Source organism: Camelus ferus, chromosome 13 (genome assembly GCF_009834535.1).
Source record: "Camelus ferus isolate YT-003-E chromosome 13, BCGSAC_Cfer_1.0, whole genome shotgun sequence".
Lineage (NCBI taxonomy): Eukaryota > Metazoa > Chordata > Mammalia > Artiodactyla > Camelidae > Camelus > Camelus ferus.
The window spans coordinates 61,223,247-61,249,639 of record NC_045708.1 but is presented as its reverse complement, the minus strand read 5'-3'; the positions used below and the strand labels follow the sequence as shown (position 1 = coordinate 61,249,639).

At 34.4% G+C, this 26,393-nt stretch overlaps 1 protein-coding gene across 7 annotated transcripts in view; it reads right to left on the bottom strand.

Annotated features, from left to right (window-relative positions):
* The window catches only part of ADGRL2 (adhesion G protein-coupled receptor L2), a 252,564-nt gene that overhangs the window by 18,449 nt on the left and 207,722 nt on the right, over positions 1–26,393 (bottom strand). For 4 of the 7 annotated variants that reach the window (XM_032494670.1, XM_032494671.1, XM_032494668.1 and 1 more), the window contains exons 7-16: positions 22,092–22,385; positions 21,438–21,541; positions 20,396–20,581; positions 16,562–16,745; positions 8,153–8,278; positions 7,668–7,873; positions 6,362–6,535; positions 5,224–5,433; positions 3,855–4,075; positions 2,464–2,530 (exon numbers count right to left, since the gene is read on the bottom strand). In XM_032494670.1, coding sequence (XP_032350561.1) covers positions 2,464–2,530; positions 3,855–4,075; positions 5,224–5,433; positions 6,362–6,535; positions 7,668–7,873; positions 8,153–8,278; positions 16,562–16,745; positions 20,396–20,581; positions 21,438–21,541; positions 22,092–22,385 — 1,772 coding nt within the window. Of the gene's footprint in view, positions 1–2,463; positions 2,531–3,854; positions 4,076–5,223; positions 5,434–6,361; positions 6,536–7,667; positions 7,874–8,152; positions 8,279–16,561; positions 16,746–19,566; positions 19,606–20,395; positions 20,582–21,437; positions 21,542–22,091; positions 22,386–26,393 lie in introns of all 7 variants that reach the window. The other 3 variants (XM_032494667.1, XM_014555257.2, XM_032494666.1) reach the window with 1 other exon arrangement.

Below are 26,393 nucleotides of genomic sequence, written 5' to 3'. Positions count from 1 at the left end.
ATCTCCAGATCTTTGCTGTTAGCCAAGCAGAAACCTATTTCTCCCTGGGACTGGCAGCCAGTGAGGTGTTCTCTGAGGAAGACTTCTAAATGAGTGTGTGAGCTGAACTCTTACTGAACTGAATTAATTATTAACGATGCAGATGGAGCTGTCCAAATGATAAGAACAGCTCCTGACGTGTCATGATCCAAGCTTTCATTAAACCATTTCAGGCATACTAATGGTTTCCCACTGCTCATTACTTACAAGCACTTTTCTCATAGATATAGTAACTCTAGTGCCTGTAGGCAAGACATCCTATAGAAACACAGAAGTAGGAAGTTTTATCTTCCATAACATTTTTTTCATTGAAAATTATTAAAAATGTACACTTATTTAATACTACTAAGTGAAATGATTTCAATTCAGAAAAGCTGGAAATGGAAAACTATGCTTTCCAGGAATACCAATAGGTGATTTCTGTTATGAGAGTACTCCTTAAACGAGTAGTAGGCAATATAATTTACATTATTAAGATTTGTGTCTCCACTGACTTTTAAATGTCCTGTATCACCATAAGGACATATGTCGGTAACTATATTAGTACTCAACAAACACGTGTGTACAATCATTTACCTCACTTTAGGCTACATGCGAGATAACATTTTACACTTCTGTGTCACTCTTTGTCTCTCTGCGTTGGGACGATCAGAGGGCAAAGCAATTGCAGGAGAAGAATTACTCCCAGGCTCTGTAGTGTGATTGCTGCCTGCTGTTTGGTTTGGTTTTGTTTCTAGTTGGGAACACTGTTCCCAAAAGCCCTTCGCATCTCAACCTCAATGATCTGGTAGACGATAATAATGACAAAGCTGAAAAGTAATAGTAGGCTCTCGCTTGTAAATGGGCAACATAATAAAATACCCTTCACCTCTTTCCTTACTGGAGGCTGTGCATACATGAACATTAACCCCCTTTGCCAAGTAAAACGTCTTTTAATACTGTCAAGAAAGTATTTCTCTTCAGAGACAGAAAATCAACAAAACTTGCAGTACAACAGAAGTATAGATCAAATATCCCTAAAATGGTCTTTACAATTTTCAAAGTATCAATATGTTTGGCCAAGGGCTCAGGGAGAAAAAGAAGCCTGTGTCTTTAAGGATCACACCTCTTCGTGTCAGCTGTTTGTCAGTTTAATTCAAGCTAGGCTTAGGCTATATTAACAAAAGTAAACCAAGAACAAAAACTGGGGCAATCATCTGGACTGAACAATTCTGATGAGAAATCAGCTTTCCTAGGAACACTTGAGAGTGTTTTACTGATTTGATTCACACAGGCATTCATCTCAAATTTTCATTTTGCTTTGTATAAAAGTAATTGTATAAAATAATTCATTTTAATGACAGAAGTTATATAAACTTGAAGTAATTCTAACTTTCCTTGAACTACTAAAAGTTTTTGCTTAATTTTATTGACACACTAGTTAACCACAGAAATAGCTAATAAGCTCATTTGTTATAACTTTTTAAAGAAAAAAGCACCCCTAATAGGAATAAACAGATATAGGCAATATGTAAATTTGTTTGTTTCACTGTCAATCTTATAATGGTCAATAACATTTATTTGTAACAGCATGATGTTAAACCTGAGTGAAAAGTTTTAAATACTGAAATCCAAATATTTTAGCTACATTTAAAAAATTTCAACTGTATTTCAAATATTTGACTAGTGATAATTTAAGTTAAAAAGTACCTTAATGTTATTATACTTAATTTGTATCAAGTTTATTTTAAAATAAAATTTCTTAGACACCAGTATTTTTATTTGGTATTTCAAGGCTTAGAATAGTAATTTTACTTCTAATGAGTTTAAAATTTATTTAATATTCACATACTATTCTAAGTTTAAAAAAAAACTTTTTGTGCCCAAAATAGGGTGTGGATGTTTGTTTAAAAGCACTAAACTGCTATGTGGAAATTAAAATAATAAATATTAAGCTAATGTTCTTTCACTTTCATAAAACATTCATTTAATTCATAAATGCTATTCAGGCTTGGTGCAGAGCTAATATTATAGATTTTGGAAACATAATTTCCTGAATTAAAACTCTTAGCAAAAAACCCCACTTACTCAAAAACAAAATAAACTATACATGTCAATTATTCCTTTCTAATTATTAAAGTACTTTCAAATCTTAACATGGCATATATATATAATGACATGGCATTTTTGCAAACTATATTAGAAAGGAGGAAAAAGTACTTTTTAGAGGAAACAATTTTCAGAAATAGTACTAATTAGCAAGTGTATAAACTCTAAATAATGATATAATATGTAAAATACACTATATAATTTTATCAGGTAAGCTGGACGTGTTTATAAATCTTTGACTGCATAGATAAATTAAAAGTCAAACAAATTAGCCCTGTTTCAATTGCACTGCTAAAGCAGCAAGCTAAAAATGAAGGGAAAACAGAGTCTGCTTACCAGAATAATGAAGGTAACAGGTCCAATGAAACTCCATATAAAATAGTTATCAACATGAAGCCAGCAACTATTACAAAAAGAAAATAATTTGTATTAAGTAGATTCAGTGGATCCTCAACATCACAAGGAACACAGAAATTTAAAAATCTAACAAACAAAACTAACTTTACATTTGCCTTTGAAAATTAATTTCTTGTGGTCAAGAACAGTGTTAATAATTCTGAGTTGGCACTGACTTAAAAAGTAGTAATATATTTATTCCAACCTATTCTTCATTTCAGGTTTTAAATTTGATAAAGACACACATAATTATGCTTGTATGGAGAAAACAGTAACCACCCCCAGCCTGAAGTCTTAAGACATTTGACTTTACTGAGAAAAACTTGAAACTCAAGACTCCAAATTGTCTCATCATTTTAAAGTTCCTATTTTCAAAATTTGCCTTTTGAATCTGTATCTGAGCTAAAATGTTTAACCCTATGGAACATAACAGATAAAAAAAATAAATGTTCAGATGTTACATTTGTTGCAAAACAGTGTAGCATAAATATAATACCTCAACTGGGAATGGATGAATACTAGAAAAAAAAATCAAAGCACAGAACTCATACAGTATTAGAGTAAATGATGCATAAACTTATTAAGACAGATTTTACTTAGTGGTTCATTTTTTCATATAACACTGAATCTCCAGTGAATTTCTTTCATTTGTCTCTCATCATCTGTGCAGTCAAAAAGCTTTCTTTAGTCCAAAGAATCTATATAACTAATTTTATCAAAAGAAAAAATAAACAGAATTGGAAGGCAAATTCATGCCTCTAGCAAATAAAATCCTTAGAAACACGGCCATGTCTACCTTCTGTCACTTTCCATAAATATCTATATTTTTTATAAATGAATGACAGTGACTTATTTTAATCCTTTCAAACTGCCTGATAAAATATTATCAAAGTAAAACATATGGGATGGAATGTGGTACTGTCACAATTGAGAATGAGAGTTAGCTAGAGGGCCCGCTGCACAAAGAGAGCTAATGAAGCATTAGCTTAAAAACTGAGTAGTTAAACCTGTCAGATGCTTTAAGTTCAGAAGAATTTTTACTTAATATCTTTCTAAGGCCAAAAAATTATTTACTTTTTCAATTTGTTTCAGGTCAGTCTTTTGTGTTAAAAAGAAAGTCCATAATTTAGAATCTGCCTCGCCAGAGTACAAATCCTCTGAACCTAGAAAATTACAAAAGACTTGATTGTAATTTGTGCACGGCATGCCCATTCTCTCACCAATAAAGCTTTCAGATGCTATTTTAGTCTGTCAGGGACCCTCACTGACAGCTAACAGGCTTTAAAAAATTATTCACTTGAAAAACACTCAGGTCACTTGCAATTACTCACGCTTTCTCTGTTCCGTAGCTCTTATAGTCAATAGCAGCCGAAACGCCAACCACCGTGGCAGGAAACAAGTAACCAGCAACATAGTAGTATTTCTTCCTTGAATATTCACTTTCAAAGACTTCAACTAACATTAGATAGAGCTGCACACCTTCTAAACACATCCAAGCAAAAGCGGCCAGAAAGAAAAAGTGCAGAAGTCCTGCAAATATTGGGCATGCAATCTATAAAGAAAAGGAGCAAAAAAACGCACAACAGAACACATGAATATCAGCAGCTGGCTCCAAAACTGTACAATATTCACTGACAGTCCTCGCCACTGTCTTTAAGATGCTTAAATGTCTCTAAGATATTTAAACTACTGTTTCGTCAACTCTGTCATAGAGACAAGGTTTTATCTTGAACTTTATTTCCAACTCTTCTTCTTTTGTTTGTTTGTTTTTATTTTGGGGGGAGGTAATTAGGTTTTTATTTATTTACTTTTTTTTGGATGGAGGTACTGGGGAATGAACCCAGGACCTCGTGCTTGCTAGGTATGCACTCTACCACTGAGCTATACCCTCCCCCTACACTACTGTTTCTTAAAAAAAAGTTTTTTCATAAACAAAAACACTGCCAAGTTTGGTTCAGTGCTTATAGAGTGTAATGAATGCTAGGTGTGCGAGAAATACCATCACTGTAAGACATTACTATTTTTACCGAAATTGAGTCCAAATGAAAATATATTAACTTCTCTTCTAGAATTACGCATTATTAAATCTGAATATTCTACTTGTAGATAATTTGCTTTACAAATCCTTAGAACAGTTGTTTCCAAATACATTATTTCTACCTTTTCGACTACAGAATTTTAAAAAATTTGTTTTAATGACAAGTATCCCAGATCTAATTACCTAACATCATTTTCTTGTCACATGTGGCACATTCTTAAATTAATCCCAGTGCCGATGAATACAGGGTGAAGCATTAACTATTTAGTTGTCTTTCTGACACTGAGACCTCACGATGATGAATAAATTGCTCAGAATATAAAGAAATGATCACTAGTCAGAATGACTATGTAAACAAGATGAAAAATTTTTAAATAGGATCATTTCATTTTAGTATCTCCAGCATTCTTCTATTCAAATTGCATGTTTTAATAACAAGCCAGAAAATCCAACTGTACCTTAATACAAGAAATGAATTAACTCATAATAATATTACTTGATGATTGGGTTTTGTCTTTTAATTTATTACAAATTATCCTTCAATGTTGTCATGTTCATTATATTAAGACAGAAGGTCAAAAATTATCAGCAGCATGTGCGGATTTACACCTGTTATAATAATTTTCAAAGATCCAACGTCAACAAATGGAAGCGGTACTTACCATGTATTTTGTCTTATCAATGCCTATTAGGAAAATAAATTCAGCAATAAAAAGGTTGATACAAAGGTTCTTGTGAATAGTGTTACGGTCACTCTGCAGACCACGGAAAAAGCAGAAGGTGAAGATGCAGATAGCCAGGCAAACGAGGGAAACGACAATTCCCACCCAGGTGATGACTGTAAGGAGTAACTCATGAACTCCATCTTTGTACTGGGGAAAAAAAAAGCAGAACTTCAGTATTCCTGCAGCACATTAACTAAAGGTAAGACAGGTTTCACGTGTGATCGCTCATCTTTTAACACTCAACTCTGCTGAAATTCATGTGTTCAAACAGGGTTCAATACTTAAAAAAAATCATATAACAGAATGCAATATAATCTTATTAATTTTTATATCCAAAGAATGATCTATGAAAGTGGAAGATTTTACCTAGAAAAGACTGACTGAAATAATTACTCATGTACACATAAAAAAATTTTACAATAGAACAAAGACTACTTAGTTATTTTAAAAAATGGCATTTTAATGGCTTTTCAGGCTAACAAAGAAGTTGTTTTAATTTTCTCCTTGAGTTTTTATATTTATATACTAAGAGTTAAGCACATAATAGATGTGAGAGCTTTCATGTTACATTTCTTAAAATATGTTTATCTTCTGGCTCTTGTTCTCCTATTCACAAGAATGAAATGAACACTAAGAAACATTCCAGGAGCCATTCTGGTCTTACAAAATCTGCAGTTTTGTGCAGTGTGCAAAGTGGTTAAGAAACTTAAAGCAGAAATTGTAAAATGAGATTCAAACATTCAAGATAGGGAGGACACTGTCACACTTCAGGGCCCCTCTGTCTGTATAATCTATTGCTGTTCAGTTTTTAAATCCCTGATCACCTGTGCCTATCACCTGCCCGAAGGGGAAAGACTTAGAACAAGTCTATAAAGCACATGATGATTTGAGAAGTAACAATTAATACAGTACCAAGACTTCCTACAATATATGGACAGTGTAGAAACAATTAGACATCCACATTACTTTGTTTGCTTTTTAGGTACGATAAGCACCCAAAGAAGGGACTATTACACAAGCTGTTTCGAATCTCTGAGGTTTTTCTCTGCTACTAATTAGAAGTGCAAATACTTACTGCAATTTCCCTGTGGGCCATGAGAATTGCAAAATTGGTTAGGTGGCTGCATGCACACGTTGTACGAGTTTTATTAGTGTCAACCAGCTTGCAGCCCTGGGTAGACCAATATCCCATCATAGTTCTCTCTGAGTAGTTCCAGAAGGAGCAGTTTGCATTGAAATAATTGTCAGGCTGGGAAATAAAATGACAAGATAAAATTAGGATTTTACACTCTAAGATGGCAATAGCAATTGTTTAATATGTGTAAAAGGTAATTTAGATTAAACTTTGCATGTTTCGGACTATAAAGTTTTTCATCAGCAAAATTGTAGACTATGTTATACAAGGCAGATATCTAACTTAAAAGGGGCTTTATAGTCCGAGACACTCTAAAGTGTACTCTAAATTACCAAAGACCCATTTTACACAATTACAATTTCCATCTTATGATTTTACATACTGATGGTACATCAGAATCATTTTTTTTTCCTTTTCTGACAAAATTAGAGCAGTGAATTTGTTCCAAAAAAATCCTGTAAGGAAGAAGTGTTTTAAAATCCATTTTGTTTGGGGCCCCTTTTTGTTCGAAGTAACATAACAGCGACAATTTGAATGCTGTAGTTCGTACGTCAAGGTGCGTAAAAGAGTGAAGCAACTGCAGAAGGTATAAAAGTGAACAGCTGCAGAAATGTGTTGTTCTTTGCCAATTCTGGAGCTCTCCCTGGTGATCTGTGGGCACTTATTCACTCTACTATAACAGCAGCCACGTTCTGCAGACACTCGTCCAACATGGTGTAATTATTTAACTACCAACTTGCATTCTAAGGAATGGCAGAGGAATCACATCTCTTCAATTCTGTATTTTTAAAAACACAATGCTTGGTAACAATTGTGTTACTGTGATCAGTAAAACCAAAAAAAAAAAAAAAAAAAAAGAGATCTGCTGCATGAAAAAGCCCAAAAAGGCAGAGTCCTAACCGTTAATACTCAGCCACAGTGCTGCTAAGGTAAGAGTTAATTTTCGTTCTAAAACAAATTACAGTCATTTACATTTTCCTGTTGATTACTGAATTAGCTTTCATTAAGAATACACTTAAATTCTAATAATCACTGAACCAGGCTCATTTAATTTTATGTTCACAGACTTAAATAAACTTGTGTCTCTGACCTAGTCCAACATTTGAAATTCAAATGGGACAGTCTTTTCTTTCCTCTCTGCCATTTCCCCATTCCCCTTCTCTCTCCATCCTCAGCATGTCTGTTTTGCTTTCCTTCCTAACTGGCTTTGTAACCTTGCACTACTTCATTAGCACACATAACTTACATCAATGTGTGGTAGGGTAAAAAGCACAGGATCTGTCAAGTACACGCGGCTGGATTCTTTATTGATTGAAACTGAAATGACATGGGAATTCACTGCAATGGTGCTATTTCGACCAACAAAGTCAGCACCCAGTTTGATGGTTGCATTTTCTGTACTAAGGAACTGTCCCAGACTCCGGTAAATGATGAACACCAACTTTGCAAGACCTAGGAAGGTAAAAACAGCCATATGTCTTTACAGAAAATATGCTTATGAATAAGATAAGATACAATAAAATCAGAATGAAATGAAAAAAAATCCTTATGAAATCTTCATTTAGGTTAAATTACTGAAAAGAGTAAGGCATTATTTTAAATCTGCTTTTAAATGTTAAGCCGTATTTGTTATACTAGGAGTCAAATACTCAGCATTTAGAATTAATAGGTTTAACTGAACAACAACCAAAAAAACCTATCAATTTTTAAAAGACTTTTGTTCCATTTTACCATTCCTGCTGTTCTGCTTGACAGTATTTGCAGAGAGTTGGATTGAGCTGCCTGCTCCTTTGATGCCCAGAGGAAATTTAAAGTCTTGGACTTGTCCTTCTGTACTGAGTACTGCAACTTCCAGAACTGGATGAGGCAAAAGATAAAGAAGGAAAAAAAAGGGCATTCTTTAAATTTAACTACAAAGAGGCAAATGGTAATTGCACAGAAACCACTATTTTTCTACCTATAAAACTTCTGTGCTGAATTACAACAAAATCATTAACAAACAACTAAATTATTCTAAGAGGTCTTAAATTTTGACTACTCTAAAATTTTTGGTGTAATCATTTTTGAATATTTTCTTCAAAGTTTTATATCTTTTGTCAACTAATTCCAGTCTTTTAGCCTATGGATATGAAGCATCTGACTTACAGCACACAACTATCAAAGTTTCATCTAAATAATTAAGTTTAACAAAAATATTTCAAAATGATTTTTTGACTCTTTATGCTAAGTGACTTTTCAATTACCATTACTTGGCAATGATAAAACAAAATATGAAGTTTAAATTTGAATGCGTTTATTGCATATAGACATTTATATCTATGTGTATGTTTTAATACATAAGATTACATAGGTCAATTGTGCAGTAATAGATTTTCCCTAATTTCTCAAAGTAAGGAGACTAGCACAGCATTATTTAGGAGAAAATGTCTAGCATTATGTTCAAACTTCCCATTAATTCTCACTAGTAACAATCAATTTTTATATATTCAAATTCGGTAAAATAGGACCTGTGGGCCAAATCTGGCCAGCCACTTCTTTTAATAAATATAGTTTTACTGGGACATAATCATGCTCACCCATTAATATACTGTCTATAATTTATTGTCTATGGTTGTTAAGTATTTGCAACTTAGACCATATGACCTGCAACGCTTAAAATACGTACTACGTGGGCCTTTACAAAAAAAGTTTGCAAATGACTGCAGCATAACCCAAATTTCAAAAATTCACAAAGAAAGTAGCAACGTTGAAAAACATGTAAGGAAAACAGTCAATATATATAACATTAAGATCATTTATATGGTCAGTAAAACCAATGTTGTTTAATTTTTTTTAAAAAATAGTATCATCCTGAACATAAATGCTGTCTACCATAATTCCAATAAAGACTGCAATACTTTATATCAATATTCATTTGATTCTTAAAAAGAATGAGAAAGTATTATTGTTTCTAGTAAAGTCAACTACTTCATATTAGTAAATAAAATGTCATTTACTGATGAAATGAGAGGAGCTCTATGAAAAATTCATTAATTTCAGACACTTGAATTTTAAAAAGTAACACATAATTCAATAAATACAGTCCACACATTTTTCTCCGAATTTCACCCTCTCTGATGGCATATACTTGCATAGCTAGTTCTAGTTTGACTAACATATGCATATGAGCTGGTACACAGATACACATACACATGTGCACATACACACACACACACACAGAATATGATAAATTCACTGACTTTTTAGAAAAATGGGCTCATATCATCCATTATAGAATAACTCTTGGATGCTGATTTTTAAAAATCTTTCACAACTTTGTTTTATAAAATACATATACATTTAGCTGTAAATATGAAATCATAACATTGGAGATTTTTATAAGCTATGAGGCCATATGTCAAGCACTTGAAATATAAGTTTACAATGAGAGTCATAGAACTCCTAGAATTCTAGAATTCTATTAGCTGCAGAAACTGGTTGAGACATTTGTTTTATTAATCCATGCTCAGAAGGATTAAGTAGATGGATATGTGGATAATCTCCTCTCCTCAAATAAGATTCCATGTGTGTGAGTGGGAGGTGAAGGGGGTAAGATGGGTGACAAAAATATACCTCTCTCTTCCTTACACTGAAAGGGGGTCTCAATCATTAATTATTCATAAAAGACAGAAGATAAGGTGAAAGAAGGAAATCCTTTGAGTTTCCATGAAATGTTCCAAATATAGATATACATGCTCAGAGTAAATTTCATCCAACAGATACTTACTTATTAAAGTCTAAAACCATGTCCTTAGTAAAAAAAAATTTGTTTGAATTTTAAAAAAGGATCATTAATATAGAACTCACTAGACCTACAACAATCAACTTTATATAAATAAATTTTAAAATAGACAAAAGGAAAAATTTACTAGAAACACAAAGCTGACTATAAAATAATTTTTTAAAAAACCAATAATTTATGACCACTTAAGAAAATGAACTCATGGTTAAATATATACTGAATTTTAAACTGCTCATGCTTTCCAACTCACTTCACAAGACTTACATATAATCTTGATGCATAAAATAGTACAAAGAGATAAATCATATGATATTTAATACAACAATATTCACTTATTCAAATTACACAAAAATATTTAATAAATTATATATATACTTTTAAGTATATCCTGAACAAATTAAGTTTAACTCAAAAAGGCTTACAGAGATTAATACATTAGAAAATATATTATCATTCACCAAATTAAGAAATTAAGAAAAATATACACAGAAAGAATTCAACAAATTTCAATACTCATTCAATATAAAAAAATCTTTATAAAATAATAGGAACAAAAGAAAAATTCCTTGCCCAGAAAATGGTTTTGTTATCAGAAAAGGGTTATCTAACCCACCCTTAGCAAATAATGATGGAAAAACTCTAGAAGCATTTGTTTTGAAGTCAGGATGATCCCTACTGCAGGTTTTATTTAGCATTGTAATAGAGGACCTAGCTAATGCAATAATTCAAGAAAAAAACAAAAGGTACAAAGGACTGGAAGGAAAAAATAATCTGTTAATTATTTACAGAAAACATAATTAACTACAAAGTAATCATGAGGGAAACTCTATATCCTATCAAATGTAAAAGAATTCAGCAAGGCTGTAACCAGCAAAATCAACTGTGTTCCTATACACCAAGCAACAAACAATAAGAATATATAATTTTAAAAAAATACAGTTTACAATAGTGTACATTTCCTAGGAATAAACCTAATTTAAAAAGTACAAAATATTAAAGGGAAAAATACAGAACTTTATTAGAAGACCCAACAAAAAATGGAAAATCGTATCATGGTCCGATCTGGGAGAGCTCAACAGACAAATCTGTGACACTTCCTTCAAAATCTATCTACGAATTCAGTCTAATTCTAATAAAAATTCCAGCAAGAGTTTTTGAGTATGCAGAACTTGACAAGCTGATTTTAAAATGCACATGGAAGAGACATGCCGAAAGGCAGCCAAGGCGATTCTGATTCTAGGAGGAGCAGAAAGAACTCACCAGATATTAACATTACTGAAACAAAAACAAAAGCAACAATGTATAACAGACACTCCTAACATGTACAGAAACTTGATATATGACAGAGATATCTTTACAAACCACTGGGGACAGGGATGGATTATGCACTGGAAGTACTGAAACAACAGATTACCCATATGGAAGAAAATAAAATTAGTTCCCTCATACATATCAAAAACACTATAAATTTCAGGATTAAAACATAAATGTAAGAAGGCAAAGCTTTATCATTTCTAAAGAAAATGTAACATTTCATCATTACAAAGCAGAGAAAAATTTGAGCAGGATACCAAATTCGAAAAGCGTCAACCCTAAAAGAATAAGCTGATAATCTGACTTCATTATTCTGTAAAACAAAAGATTAATACACAATGTAAAAAAGAGATGGCACAGACAGAATAAACATTTGCAAATTATATAATAATCCTTAAAGAATTAGTTTCCATAATGCATTACCCACAATAAGAAAAATTGTGGACAACAAATTTACAGAAGGGAATTAATTTAGGTAATCAGGGAACTGCAAATTAAAGCAATAATGTGATCAATTCAAATCTACAAAATGACAAAATTTATGTTAATAATAAAGTGTTGGCAAAGAGAGTGATGGGTAACGATATTACTGGTGAGAAGGTGAACTGGTAAAATAGCAGTAGAAAGCAATTTGGCGGTATTTAGTAAAGTTAAAGATGTGCATGCTCTATCACTCAAAAATTATTTCTCGGGGAGGGTATAGTTTAAGTGGTAGAGCGCATGCTTAGCATGCGTGAGGTCCTGGGTTCAATCCCCAGTACCTCCATTGAAAAACCAAGGAAATAAATAAACAAAAAGCAAACCTGATTATAATTACCCCCCCAAAACAAACAAAAAAAACCCCCAAAACAAACAAAAAAAAAAAACATGAAAAATAACTGTTAAATGTATATACCTGTACAGCAAAAATTAAGTAAATGAAAGCTTACTAATGCTGACAAAGTTACACCCTTCTTAATCTGATCAGGAAGGAGGCAGAGGATTTCCAGATTATATATACGTTATTTCTTTCCCCCAAAGCTGAAGCAAATATGGTAAGATGTGGCTCAGCTGGGTGATTGCTACACAGATGTTTATGATATTTCTCTGTATCTTCTGTGTACTTTAAATAATATATGCCTTGTTTAACAGATTTCCTGAAAGTGAACACGCTTGATTCATAGTAGAGCCACCCAGAGCCTCCCTCACAGCCAGCGCTGTAGATTAGATTTTAATATATTTCTCTGTCCTTCTGTTTGTCAAATTCATCACTGAGTGGCGGCTGCAGTTGAGATGAGAGAGTAAGAAAAGTAGAGTGATAGGAAAAACTAGGACCTCTGCCAGCAAACCTGCAGTGGACCAGGTTCTATCAGCCTGAGTCCTGGGGTACAAACAACATGGAGGCGGCTGAAGATGACAGGGAACAGAGCAAAACCAAGGCTCCGTGATGACATGGAGTTAAGGAGTCATAAACTTTGTTGTTGATTGCCGCTGTGAGTCTGGGTTTTTTTTTTTTTTTTTTTAACTGCAGTGTAACTAAGCTCAAATTGACGGATACAATCATGCTGGCTGCTAAGCCTACTGGGAAAATAAATAACAGGGAATTTTATAATGCCGGATTAGGCTGATGATAACTAAATCACCTAATGAATCTTAAGATCACAAGAAAGACAATCAACATTATGTGCCTTTTTACCTAAGATGCAAAAGAAAGTCATTCTTGGGAGGTGCAAGGAATTTAAGCCTGAGGTTATTAGACCAGCCAAAGAGACTTAGCAGGGCAGAAGGAAAGCTTTTCCTCTCCAACAGGAGCAATGCCTCCATCAAATGCACAACGTGTTTGTATCCTAGGTAAAACGAGTTAAATGTTAACAAGTTTACAGAAATCGAATAATTGAAACTCCCTTTTTATCTTTTGAATCTATTTTTGTTAAATTTTAAAGTCTGACAATGGCATTGTGGTTTTAAAAAAGTGAGATACATATTAAAGTATTAATAGTAATAATATGTTAAGAGTTTGCTTTAAAATAACATAATGGTGAGAGGAACACATGAAACAAGATTGGCTAGATGTTGTTGAAGCTGGGTAATGAGGACTTTTCATCCAATTATTTGCTCCTCTCAAGATATTATTAAGAAAATAGAGAGGAAAGTTACATATTGAGGGAAAGCATTCAGAGTACATATATCCAACAAAAGATTTTTATCAGGAAGATATAATCTTTATAACCCAATAAGACAACCCAATTAAAATGGGCAAAATATACAAAAAGACATTACACAAAAAACATATGTGAATGGCCAATAAGCACATGAAAAGTTGGAAGTTTTCAGCAAAATATACCTTAGTAATCATACAAATGTAAAACAAAACCAAATGAGTTCCACTACAAATCACTAAAATGGCTAAAATTCAAAAGACATTTGAGAAGATAATCCTAAATGCTGGTGAGGATGTTGAGCAATCGGAACATTAACAGCTATTAGGAATACAAACTGGTACAGCCACCCGGAGAAACTGTACCTTTATTAATAACAGTCAAAAGGTACAAACAACCTAAATGTATAACCAAGTGAGTAGATACACAAATAGTGTTGTGTCCTTATAATGGAAATTCAGCAATAAAAAGGACTGAATTCCTGATGCTGCCACCAACATAGATGAATCTCAATAACATTATTCTTTGTAAAAGAGGCAAGATCAAAAGGAGTACCCAGCCTATGATTCCATTCAACGTAAGGTCTAGAAAAGTAAAACTGAACTACAGTGACATAAAACAGATCAGTGGTTGCCTGGGGCTGGGGGTGTGGGAAGACTGACTCCAAAGATTATAAAGGACCCTTCTGAGGTGGCTGAAATATTGCCCATGTTGTTGGTTACACGGGTGTGCATTTGTCAAAACTCATCAAGCAGTACACTTAAAACAGCTTCTCTTATTGTATCTAAATTATACCTCAAAGTTGACTTTAAAAAGCTATAATCAGATATAATTACAACATAATTACACCGTTTTTATGAGGTCAAGTATAAGGGTAAACCATACAGTAAAGTGAAAATAAGGATTCAAGGAGAAATCACTGAGGAGAATCAAGTTGTCTTAATAAGCAAAGGCACTGTAGCCACCCCCTAAATTTAGAAAAGAACAGCAAGTGAAGACATAAAGGGGTAACGAGCTACCTTAGTTCTCATGGCTAAAAGGATAGCAAGTCCTAGGAAAAAGTTGAATCTTGAATGTCATACTAAATTATGGATAATATTTGTCACAAAATTGTTTACAGCTTAGAAATACAAGACACAAATATTCACTGGAATATGCAAAGTGACCTTCATGTTGGGTCATTTCCTGGGTAATCAACATATGCATATAGTAAGTTCAGGGCATTATTTTTGAGAAGTTAGTAAAACGTGTACTACACTCTACAAGAATCTCTACTCACAACATTCCGTTTGTAATTAAAATTTTTAAAAACCAGTGTGAAGGATAATCACTTAGAACTCTGAAAAACACAGGTATCAGAAAAAAAAAATCCCTAGTCATTCTCAAACCAAGAAAAAAACATCCCAAACATATAATAATGGTGTGTTTTGTGTATGTGAGGCTGATTGGGGCAGAGCCCGTCAACCTGGCCTATTAAAATGTCTTGCATTCTGGGAAGGAGCTTAAAAGAGAAGTTATAGTTTTTCTTGTCTTTTAAATTGGCTTTAGAAGATATGGAAAACAAACACTTCACTTCAAATAATGCTCTCTATGATTTATCTTCTGAGATGATCAGACCTACATTCCTTTATAGGTATATCCCTGGAAATATCTGAGAAGAATTGTTTAACATGTACGTTGGGAATTTTATTAGACTATGAAATAAATCAACCTCAGAAATAATAAAAACTTCAGACAGAAAGGAGAAGCTTTATTCACACAATTAAGGTAGAGTGTATCATCTTCCTTATGACTGGTCTACCAGCTTACAGCAGGCGAAATTACTTTAATTTCATTTAATTTAAAGTTATTAAGTTATTTGTCATTTCAAAACCTCATAGAGTAAATAAAAACACGATTTTAAAAACACTTTCTGAAAACTCAGTTATTTAAAATAAACTTAGAAGTTTTGAATTTAAATCCAGGTATCATAATCTGATTGATGTCTATTTCTCCCATACACCTTGCTTTTCTGCATTTCTAAACATAAAGTCCCATGATTTAGGGAGGCACAATAAAGCGATCAGATATGGCATCCCAGATAGCAAAAATTCATTCAGTATCTGCTGCTCCAATGCACTCTTTCCATGGAAGAGTAGTCTGTGTTCCCTTTTTGGTTTTTTTACGTTGAGGCTTGGGGATATTTTTTTACTTTACTAAGGGATACTGTAAATTTCATCTGAGCTCAATCTCACTAAATAATCAGCAATTCCAATCAGTCAAGCCTAAATTAATATAATTTCACTGTACTTACTGGACTTCTTTCAAATACCATCAAAAGGGAATTCCTACCTCTCACTGCCAGCACTGAAATTCTAAAATGTTTTGCAACTATCTGCAGCTATTCTGCAATCTATAAAGCATGGACATTCTGCACTACGAGAGATGTAGTTCACTGACCACATTTTCACCTGAAGGCAGGTATGTTTTATACAAATATTTGACTCGAATTCTGTGTGCCTAAAATATGTGGCCAGGAGAACGCATTCCAGAAAGTAATTTAAATTCATTAGGAACGTATTATATAAAATGGAAAAGCATTTGCCACAGTTTCATGGCAAGCACTTTCGTTATTAAGCAATCCATATTCTGGCATTTAAGTACTCTAAACACTTTTTTTTCCTTTAATGATTTTTCAGTTGGAAAAAATAAACCATACATAAAACCAACTTTTAAAAGACAGGATAGATTTTGGCTTTTGCAATAATGTTATGGCATGTGAGGAATAATACCTCTTATTAACAGACAAAAATAATTTTACGAAAGAGAAGTTTGGCACTGGGAAATAACAGATTCAGAATGGAAGCATTATTCTCTTAAACATCTATCTTCTAAATGAAAATTAAACCTGACAACAGATTCACTCACCAATATTTTCTGTGGGCATGGAGACCCTGGTTGGTTCTACGAGATTGTCAGCCAGGACAAACGCTCCTTCCTCCAGTGTATCGAGCAGCATTGTTGCGGTGTGTGCTTGTTCAGAAGAATTCATGTGTTTCCATGATTCCAACGCTTCAGGTCTCAGAAGGTTGTCCACTGTGTCAACAATTGCCTGCATCCATTAGAAAACTATCATTAGTTCTGACTGCTTGTAGTACCTAGGTGATTTTCAATCACTGACTAGTGACAATTGTAGTATTTACCTGTCATGATGATTTACCCTTATGGAAGGACACCTGGACAACATACATCTGGCCAACCTGATGTCTGACCCTTTCAAAACAGAACTAACTGAAGATTAGTAAACTACTGTTTGATTATAAAGACTAAGTATAAGAAGACGGCTTATTTCTGTTTATCTAATCATATTTCACTTGTTGAAGAGAAATAAAATCAATGTCAGCTCTTAATCTGAGGTATTCCTCTTACATGCATGGTCACTTGAACATATAACTTCAAGACTTGAATGTTCTAAACAGAAAACACTGATGTCTCAAGGGTAATCTCGTATTTATGCTTGAAAATTAAACCATACTGTTTTTTTGGATCTTGAACTAAAATAACCACCAAAATTGTGCCATATAACATTACCTACTTATTATCATTGGGAAAAACACCAAAATGATTTCAAAATGTATAAATTATCTGTGAACATTCTCACTCTTCCAATTTCCTATCTAGCTAAAAAACACTTTTTTGAGAGTATACCTTAATTCATAAACAATGATTTGTTTTTAAGGGGATCAAGAGAACAATCAAAATATTTAAAGCCTGTACTAATAATTTAATGAAAACAGAAAAGCAAAATAAAGTCTTCACAAATATCGAAGTTATAAATATTCATAAATGTAGGTTTAGTTTATTACCATGCAAAACAACATTAAATAAAAACGTAACCCAGTCAGTTAGGCAGCTGGAGGCGGGCTTTTATATTGATACTTACTGTAGTTGTACACTGACTGTGGCTTGGATAGCTGAAATCACTAAGTTTATTTACTCTTTCCCATTTATCTAATCATAATGTGTCATTACCCACATATAAATTGTTCCGATCTATTGGTAATCACTGAGCATACCTTGTACAAAGAACAACAAAAACTGCTAGTCTGAGGTACTATATTGAAACGAGCAGGGGGAGAAGTTGTTTGAGTCCACTGTCAGAGTAAGATTAATTAGCTTAATCCATCTTAATATCCTCGTCCTGTCTGCCTTGTGAGCCACCGCGACCTTCCTGGCAGGTAGAAGATACTTGCAAGTGGCATTAAAGGCTTCTTTCTCTTTCTAATGGGAGATAGAATAGTCAAGAGTGCACACACTGGGACTGCTGCGGCCATTAACCAGAGTGGAACAGAAACCGGTCTGCTGGGGCCAGGTTCATTAGCCACCAAGAAATACAGACTGGAGCCTCTAATCTCAGTTACAAATGAATCTTCTGTCACAAAGCAGGCACTCGCTTCATTTGCATAGTGTAAGTCGCTTCTGATTTGTAATTTAGGGAGTTTTATTAGTCTTATCTGAACAGAGAAGCTCATTTGAGACATACTGAAAATGACACTGGTCAGAAATTGAGGTCACGCTGAAATCTACTACCTAGACACAACTCGCTGATGGCATGCTTTTATTAATTTGAAATGCTTCCTATTTACTACCATTTGTATTTTTTTACTGGAATCAAAATGATCATTATTCTAATCATATTCCTGAATATTCTCCCTGCCAAAGGAAAAAAAGCTATTCTTTTCCCACTGAGATACATGTCCTGGGCAACATACCAATTATTACATTTCACACATTAACTAATACTTTAAAAGTGAACTGAAAATTTCAGTATGACAAATTCTATACACTTCAGCGTGTAATTTTTTGCCCCCATTAAGCAGGCTAATAAGGGACTTCCAAAATACTACTACCTAAAAACAGACTTTGCCTCCGTCTTTTCCTGTAAGGTTCTCAGATCTAACAATGTCTATTACTACCTAGGAAATGCTATTCTTTTTTTCAGACCTTGCCAACCAAAGCTGGTGAAGTCATAGCTTTTGAATAACTTCTATTCTGCAAAACTACAAAGTTCTTTTGTTTTGTTTTCACATGTATATGGATTAGTTCTTCAAAGTTTGATTTATTAGGAATATGGTCCCCAGATGAGTAAGGTTAGAAAGTAACCACCCCAGCAAAAGGAACTTCTAAAATTCACAGGATAAGACAAAATGCAAAGTGGTATTATTATTTTGATCTATCACACAGAACTAGCACAGGCGTAATTCCACGGTTAGCCTCAGCACATTCCTTATTTTACTTGGATATACCAGGGAGAAAAACCAGCTGGAGCAGACAGGGATTCTGAGGCAAACAGTGGCTTTCTGTTCCTATTATCCCGACAAAAACCAACATATAACGTGTATCGATAGTACTAGCACATTATTCATATTTCATTTCTAGTAACCCATCCCCGTATCGGCCTGGTTCTAGAAATGACTCCTGAAAATTTCAAGATAAAGCCTATTTTCTTTAGGAGTACACCACAGAGATAAGAAAGCAGTGACTTTTTCATGCACATACATTATGACTATACAGTCTTTGATATGATAAACTGCCAAGAATATATCATAGCTGTTTTACTCAAGTTGCTTTTTAATCCACAGAGATGACAACAGGAAATAAAGAGACTTTATGATTACTTTCCAATTCAGAGGATATTTCATTAAAATCCTCGTATGTTTGGATGAATGGAAAAACAGCAAAAATTGTAAAAATAAATCATTTGCTTATTCTGAGAGTAATATACCTGTGAAAAGCCAACATTTGTACAGCTGATATGGGGCACATTATATAATTATCAAAGACTGAAATACACCGGATCATGCAGCAAGATGATAAAGCGTAGCAGGGAGCTGAGGGAAGGACAGAGCAGGGTGACAGCACAGGAGAGATACCTTAAGGTAAGCCCTGCATGTCTTCTCTCGTTTTTGGAGCTTTTTAGTAAAAGAAAAGAAAATCAGAGGTTAGATTTTATCTGTTGAAAATGAGGAAAGAAGAAATCCTCAAAAATTAAGCTAGTGTTCCTGAGCTCAGAGTTTATCATGTACTTGTGGGCCTCTGGATTTTTGTGAGTCTATACTGATTGCCAAGATTGTGTATTCACAGCTTTGAACTGTATTTTACTAAACACACTAATCCAAAGTATCTTGGTAAAACTAGAGACAACATACGTGAAGAAAAGGAAGGAAAAAAACCTGTAAGATCATTTTAGCCATAGATTTTGGATTCATATGACTCTCACAAAAGCACTTCATAGTATGGTTAAAATAGTGATCAAATTTTTGTCGTAGGAGGAAAAATTAGTAACGCTAACACACTGTACTTCTAGCAAAGGAAGTGTATCCTTTTCCTAAAACCTACCGTTGAAAACAGAATTTCAGTAGCCAATGTTCCTGTACACATGGCCGTTTTGTTACAGCCATGAGAGTGGACTGTAGCTGTGTAACACACACTCTCTCCTAGTGCAGATATGGCAGCCCCGAGGGAGAGTCCTGACCACAGCCAGGCGGAGGAAGTTTGCCACCAACTAAGATCTCCCTCAGGTACCCAGCATCCTTTTGGGGTTCACATTGCTCCTTTAACGCACTATATGGGGGTGCACTGTAATTCTTTCTTGAGATATAAACCAAATTAGAAGTTTTAAGTTAGGCAGTCAGCCGCTAGAAGAATCCAGAGCTGCTGCACGAATCGTCTAATTGAAAATAACAGAAACTTTCTACCTACCTTGTTATAACTGCGTCCAGCTGAATCCTTCTCGCTAGGTTTCAGTTCCTGCAGCTGTGCATCGAGAATGTCCACCAACTGCTCCATCAGTCTCACTGAAGAACTCACGTCCCCGGCAAACACCGGTCCTTTGGTATGTTTAGCTAGTTCATTGGCAAGGCTAGCAGCGTTTTCTCCACTTCTGATCTGAAATGACAGTTTATATTATCTCAGTAAGATGTCTTGTTCTGTTTGTGGCTTCTTGTTCTCCCAAGTACCTTTGTTGTGGACAAAAAAAAAATATTTGCAAATATGTCAAAGTCTGCAACTAACTGAGACCAATAACCTTCTCTTCATTTCGGATGATTAAAGGTTCTTAGATCCTCAAAAAGAAATTCTTAACCAGACATTTAAAAGAAACAAAAGGGAAAAAAACCCCAGAAATTCTTCTTAAAATTCTTCAGACAGCTCTCTCATTTCACTGCAACTATTTTAAACTGCTATTTAAAAACCTTATTTATTTATTCCAATGGTCCAGAAATTTAAGTCAGAATATAATCAGTCTAACACTCACAGTTATTATCTACTGCTTACACTTCAGAACGTAGATGGTGAAGGAGAAACTAAAATGTCACTGCATTACACTGTAATACTAACTTCACTAATGCCTTTTAAAGTCATTTTTACTTATTCTGTCACCATCATCTGTGATGTGCACATCTGCTTGCATTCTGTGGATTCAGTTGCAGACTTAATGATACTTGATTTATTAGGCCAGCATCCTATTTGTCTTACGAACATCAAAAGAAACAGAACAAACTAAATATGAATGAAATTAAGCAAGTATGTACTCATTAAAGAGCTTGACACAGAAAACAGCATGCCCTAAAACATATGTAACTCTGAATAAATAGTTTACAGACAAAACTATGTATAATTTTTTACGTTCATACTGAACAAAGAGCAATGAAGCTGGTTTCAGCACACAAAGCTAAATTATGTACGTTAGAAGTTAAAGCCCTTAAATCATCAATGTGTATCATATTGAAAGGTTCCAACCCACCTTCTGAGCCAGCTGATTTACCCAGTGTGAGGTACAGTTGCTAAGATCGGGGCCCTTAGGGTTCCATGTTCCAGTGGAAACCATGCAGAGATACGAGGCAGTTCCTGCAACAGATGTAGAAAACAACAGTGAAATTGAAACCATTTTTTCTGCATGCATTTGGGAAATCAGCTATGATGATCCTACTCCGTGTGTTAAATTTTGAATAAACGCTAATGGAAGTCGTTGACAATAACTGACAAAAATGTAGAGTATAATGCAGAATATAAACAGTAAATACAAAGTTGGTATAGAAATATCAGACATTTACAGCAAACAAACAAAAAGAACAAAAAGCCCTTGATTTTTCTGGGACTCATCCAATTACTTGTAATGAGAAAGACAGCTGTAAGGAAGCCTCAGTAGAGAGTTCACTGGCAAAAATCTCAGGCTTGACCTAGGTCTTTAGGAGGGAGAGGTAATCCACGGCCTGACCGTAAATGACTTTTACAGTTCAAAAACCCTTTGTGTACACATGCTGTATTACAGAATTAACAAAACTAACAATGACGTTAGCTTACTGTATCTCTTTCCTCACATAAAATCACTTCAGTGTAATTCCGAAACTACTTAAACTACATTGTAAAATGTTTATCTAGTATTTGACAGAAATACCTCTTGTTCCCTTGGGACACGGTCGTTCAACCATCATTCCCCTTTGTGTCTGAGGCCACTTTATCCCCCTCGCGTCTAACGCTTCGCAGAATCTCTCTGGCAGGGGAAAAATATTTGTTACAGGAGGAATTTTGGTTGTAGAAACTGCTGGAGGTGGTTTTGTCCCTTTGCTTCCTTCCTGTGATCCAGCTACAGTGGTGCTCATGGGGCCCTTCTGTGAAGCAGTGCTTGTGGTTGATACTGTGGTTTTGAACAGCTCAGCTGAAGAAGTTATTGTCACAGCTGTGGTAGGCACTATGGAAAAAAGATGAGCACGTTAATCTCAAGCACACTTGCATTCACATGTGAACGTGCGCACACACGCACACACCCACAAAACCCCACTGGTCCAACTACCCCAACACCAACAAAATGAGAATTACTGAGAATATCTGTCAGGTGGGAGGAAAAATACATCTCTTCATTTCTTCCAATACATTCATCTTGTTGGCTAAGCAATGGCAGACTAGGCTTCACCATAAATCTTGCTCCAAGACCCTAACTGTGTTAGGTTTACTTCTCAACGAGATATTTGACAATACAGTTTATGTATAATTTCATCACGAATCAGCTGTCAGGAAATGAAGGTCCAGTTCTTATAAAGTTTTAATGTACATATCAAATACACTGTCACTACTAAAAAATTCCAAGATATTTTCTTATGTAAATGCATACTCTAAAACGATAAAATTCAAAGTATCAACAAAAGTCTGACAATTACATATAATTAGGACAATAGAAAATTTCATATCACGTGGTCTCCGTCTTGCAGGAGCACAAATACTGTGACATCTTTCCACCCAGCAGCCATTCCTGCTCAAGAGTTCTCGGAGCATGCCTGATTAGATTCAAACAGAAGATACGCTTGGCACGATTGTGCTGTTTTAGCAAGGAAACATCTGAGGCTTCTGCATCTTTACTTTTGAAAATGTAGGTATAAAAAGCAACGAGTTCTGGTCAGAAGGTACAATGTAATCTCATAGCAAGATAACAGGTTGGATCAAATCATGGCTAATTTGAAACGAACCCTACTTACTTTACTGACACTTAACAGAGAGTATAAAAGGACCACAGTTACCCATTGAAAGGTAGAAATTTAAAAAGAAAAAAACTTTAAAGGTTATTTTTCACTTCCAACATTACTTTTAAACTGTTAAATCCAACAGGTTAAAAAAATAATGGAGGTTAATGTTTCCTTCATTAATTACCATGTAATTAGTTTAAACAACAACAAAAATTGTCAGCAAAACTTTACTGACATCATTTAAACTCTATTAGGTGATCACATTAAAGTTTTACCAACATTTATAGATTACTGGCTCTTATAAATATGCCTTAAATTTAAATTGTTAGAGTAGAGCAAATTAAAAATAACTATTTTTTTAATCATGAAAATGTTTACAAAATCTTATAAAACATTAATTTACTTTATTTACATAAGGAACACACTAGAACACTAAAAGTTATTGGGAAACAAGTTCATATGATCATCACTGATATATTTAATATTTTAAACTTTGGTCCATAAATAGTTGCTCATATAGTTCTAACTATTGACAGAGTATGCTAAGTTTATCAGAAAAAGCAGTGTGCACTTGTTTCTAGTTCTTTAGTAGTGACAAACTTCTTGTTACCAATAATTACATGACATTTTTACACCCTTTTATCATTCTACCACAAAAGAAACTTCTTAAGTAGTGTTTTGCTTCCAGGGCACCGGTTACTGACCATGTGAGAGAAGCCTGTGTACCTTAGTCAAACGTCACGCCCAGCCAGCTGCGGCAGAAGCCTGTTCAAACCTGTCTATCTTTCTCTGTAAAGCACTTGCCTGACATCTTGTTAAACCTCGTAATTTTCTTTTGATTACAGTGCAGCCATGCTTTCAGTGCTTCCTCAATTAACATTTGTCAAAAGCATCACAATCTTTTGCAGAAGTGTCAAATGAATGCTGCAGAATCAAATCTCAAACAGGAGTGGAGAATCAGAGCAAAGAGAGAAAAGGGCAGAGCAAAATGGTTTAGTGCTACACCATCAGATGTGTCCCTTGACACTGTCCTAATTAGTACATATTTAATCACTGAAATATGTATTAACAATACTGCAATTAGCGATGTGTTAGCCAGACACCAGTAAAGATTCATAACAAGTGAGTGAAGGTAGGTGACAAAATGACCTCTTATTAAATGCACAAAATCTCATGCAACATTCCACAGCCTGTCTGCATGTGACTTTTGATAGTAAATTTTCATACCTTTTCACCCTTTGCTCATCAAAAGAAGTTTAAAGGGAAGGAACACATTCTTCAACGATAAATCAATGAAATATTGGGATATAATGAAAATAAACATGAAAGTCAACTTTAAGTGGCAATATTTAACCCCAGGAGGACAACTATAATTCTGCAAGGCTGAAGTTTAGCAACCTTAAGGAAAGCAATTTTTTTCTAATGCTGAAGGTAGAAATGCAGAGGTATTTCTAAAAATTAATATTTCTTTCCTTAGGTGAAGACAGGTCGCAACAGGGCATCCCATAATGATAAAAGCTTACACTTCAGCACTTAGGTACCAGATGCTATGCTAATCACCATTCATGGCTCATCAGATCATCTTATTTAATTCTTACCACAACTCCATGAAGTAGGTACTAGGAGACAAAAAAACAGCCATGGAGAAGGTTAGGCAATTTGTTCAAGGTCAATTGTCCATACTCTTAACTGTTATGATCTTATTTTTCTAGTAAAAGATTTTCATAGACTCTGGGAAAGTATGGTATCCCACAAAGCAGTGTGCCCTGGTTCTGGAGCATTTAACCAACACTGTGTTCTGCATACGTCTTTAAAGGAAAAAATGTGGGAAGATAACATAATACTAAAGCAATAATAATAAAACGTTTCATAATGAAATATATGTGGCAAAAAGGGCACAAAACTTACGAATATCCTACAAATGGGGGTAGAAAACATGGAAACTCACAACAGAATTTTATCTCAACTATAAACCCTGCTCTAAGAGCCTGTCCCAGAGTTATAAGGATGCCATATCAAACATACCTATGAACTGACTTCGCATTCTGCCTGCCATGCACCACTGGAGTGCAGAGACCCAGAAACGGTGCTAATGATGCTAATAAGCAAATTTACTAGTGACACAGGAAGATTTCAACAAACACACACAGAATGGCCCAATTTACTATGGTTGTATTTACTAAGAACTTGCTATTTATTAGCATCTTTTTTCCCATGTAAAAAGAGTTTAAGGACAATATGCAGTTATGCTAAGGGTGGTTCGTTCCCTCTTCCAAGTCCAAAAACTCACCCATTATTCACTGAATGAACTCCAGCTAGAGGGAGTCTGTAGTCTGGGAAGGCAAAACTGAAGATTTATTAAATTTACCTCCATTCAATGTCTAAAAATACTGATCATCTTTTACTGAGCCTTCATTATCAGTGGGAAGGTGTTTTAAGAAATAAGTATTCTGTGCTAAACACTTCCTACATAATAAACCTAACTGGCTTTCTCGATAAAAGTTGTCTCTCGAGCTGTTTAAGTGTCACACTTCATTGTTACTCTAAGACAGATATTCAGGAACTGTCAGAATCCAAGACAATATTTTTCAATAATATCTGGGATATCAAATCTGCAGGCAGATTGAGTAAATATAAAGCATTTCAGATTAAGACAGAGAAAAGAGTTAATATACAACTGAAATGGGTTTTTTCTGCACCCACTTTATAGAAGAAGAAAGTGAAAGAGAAAAACAGCTCTAATTTAGGGGAATGGAGCAAATTAATGGTGCAGAGATCACAAAAGCTAAAAATTCAAAGCCAAGAAAGATGTATTTGAAAACACTATTAAGGCAAAGCAGTAATACACTTGTGCTGTTAGGAATAAAAAGGCTTAGATTTATAAATGGGAAAAAGTATTGAAGCTAAAACAGGATGAAACAGTCAATAATGAAATTATTCATTTTACAGAACAATGTATATACCTTGGCCACATACATGATAGCAAATCCAGTACCTAAGACTTGCTGACAGTGGCTTTTTGGTTTGACCTAAATGTATGGGCCAGAATAGCTCTGCAAGGCCCCATTACATGCATTTAGACATCAGCACACGTCTTGGATGAGCAAGGTAAGAGTCTCTCTAAAAGCACATGAAGATAAATTACAAAGAGCAAGAGAATAAGATTTAAACAGCAGCAAGAAATATTCAGGTCAGATAAAACTTTTTACCACTAAGGGCTTAATAAGAGGTCAACGTGA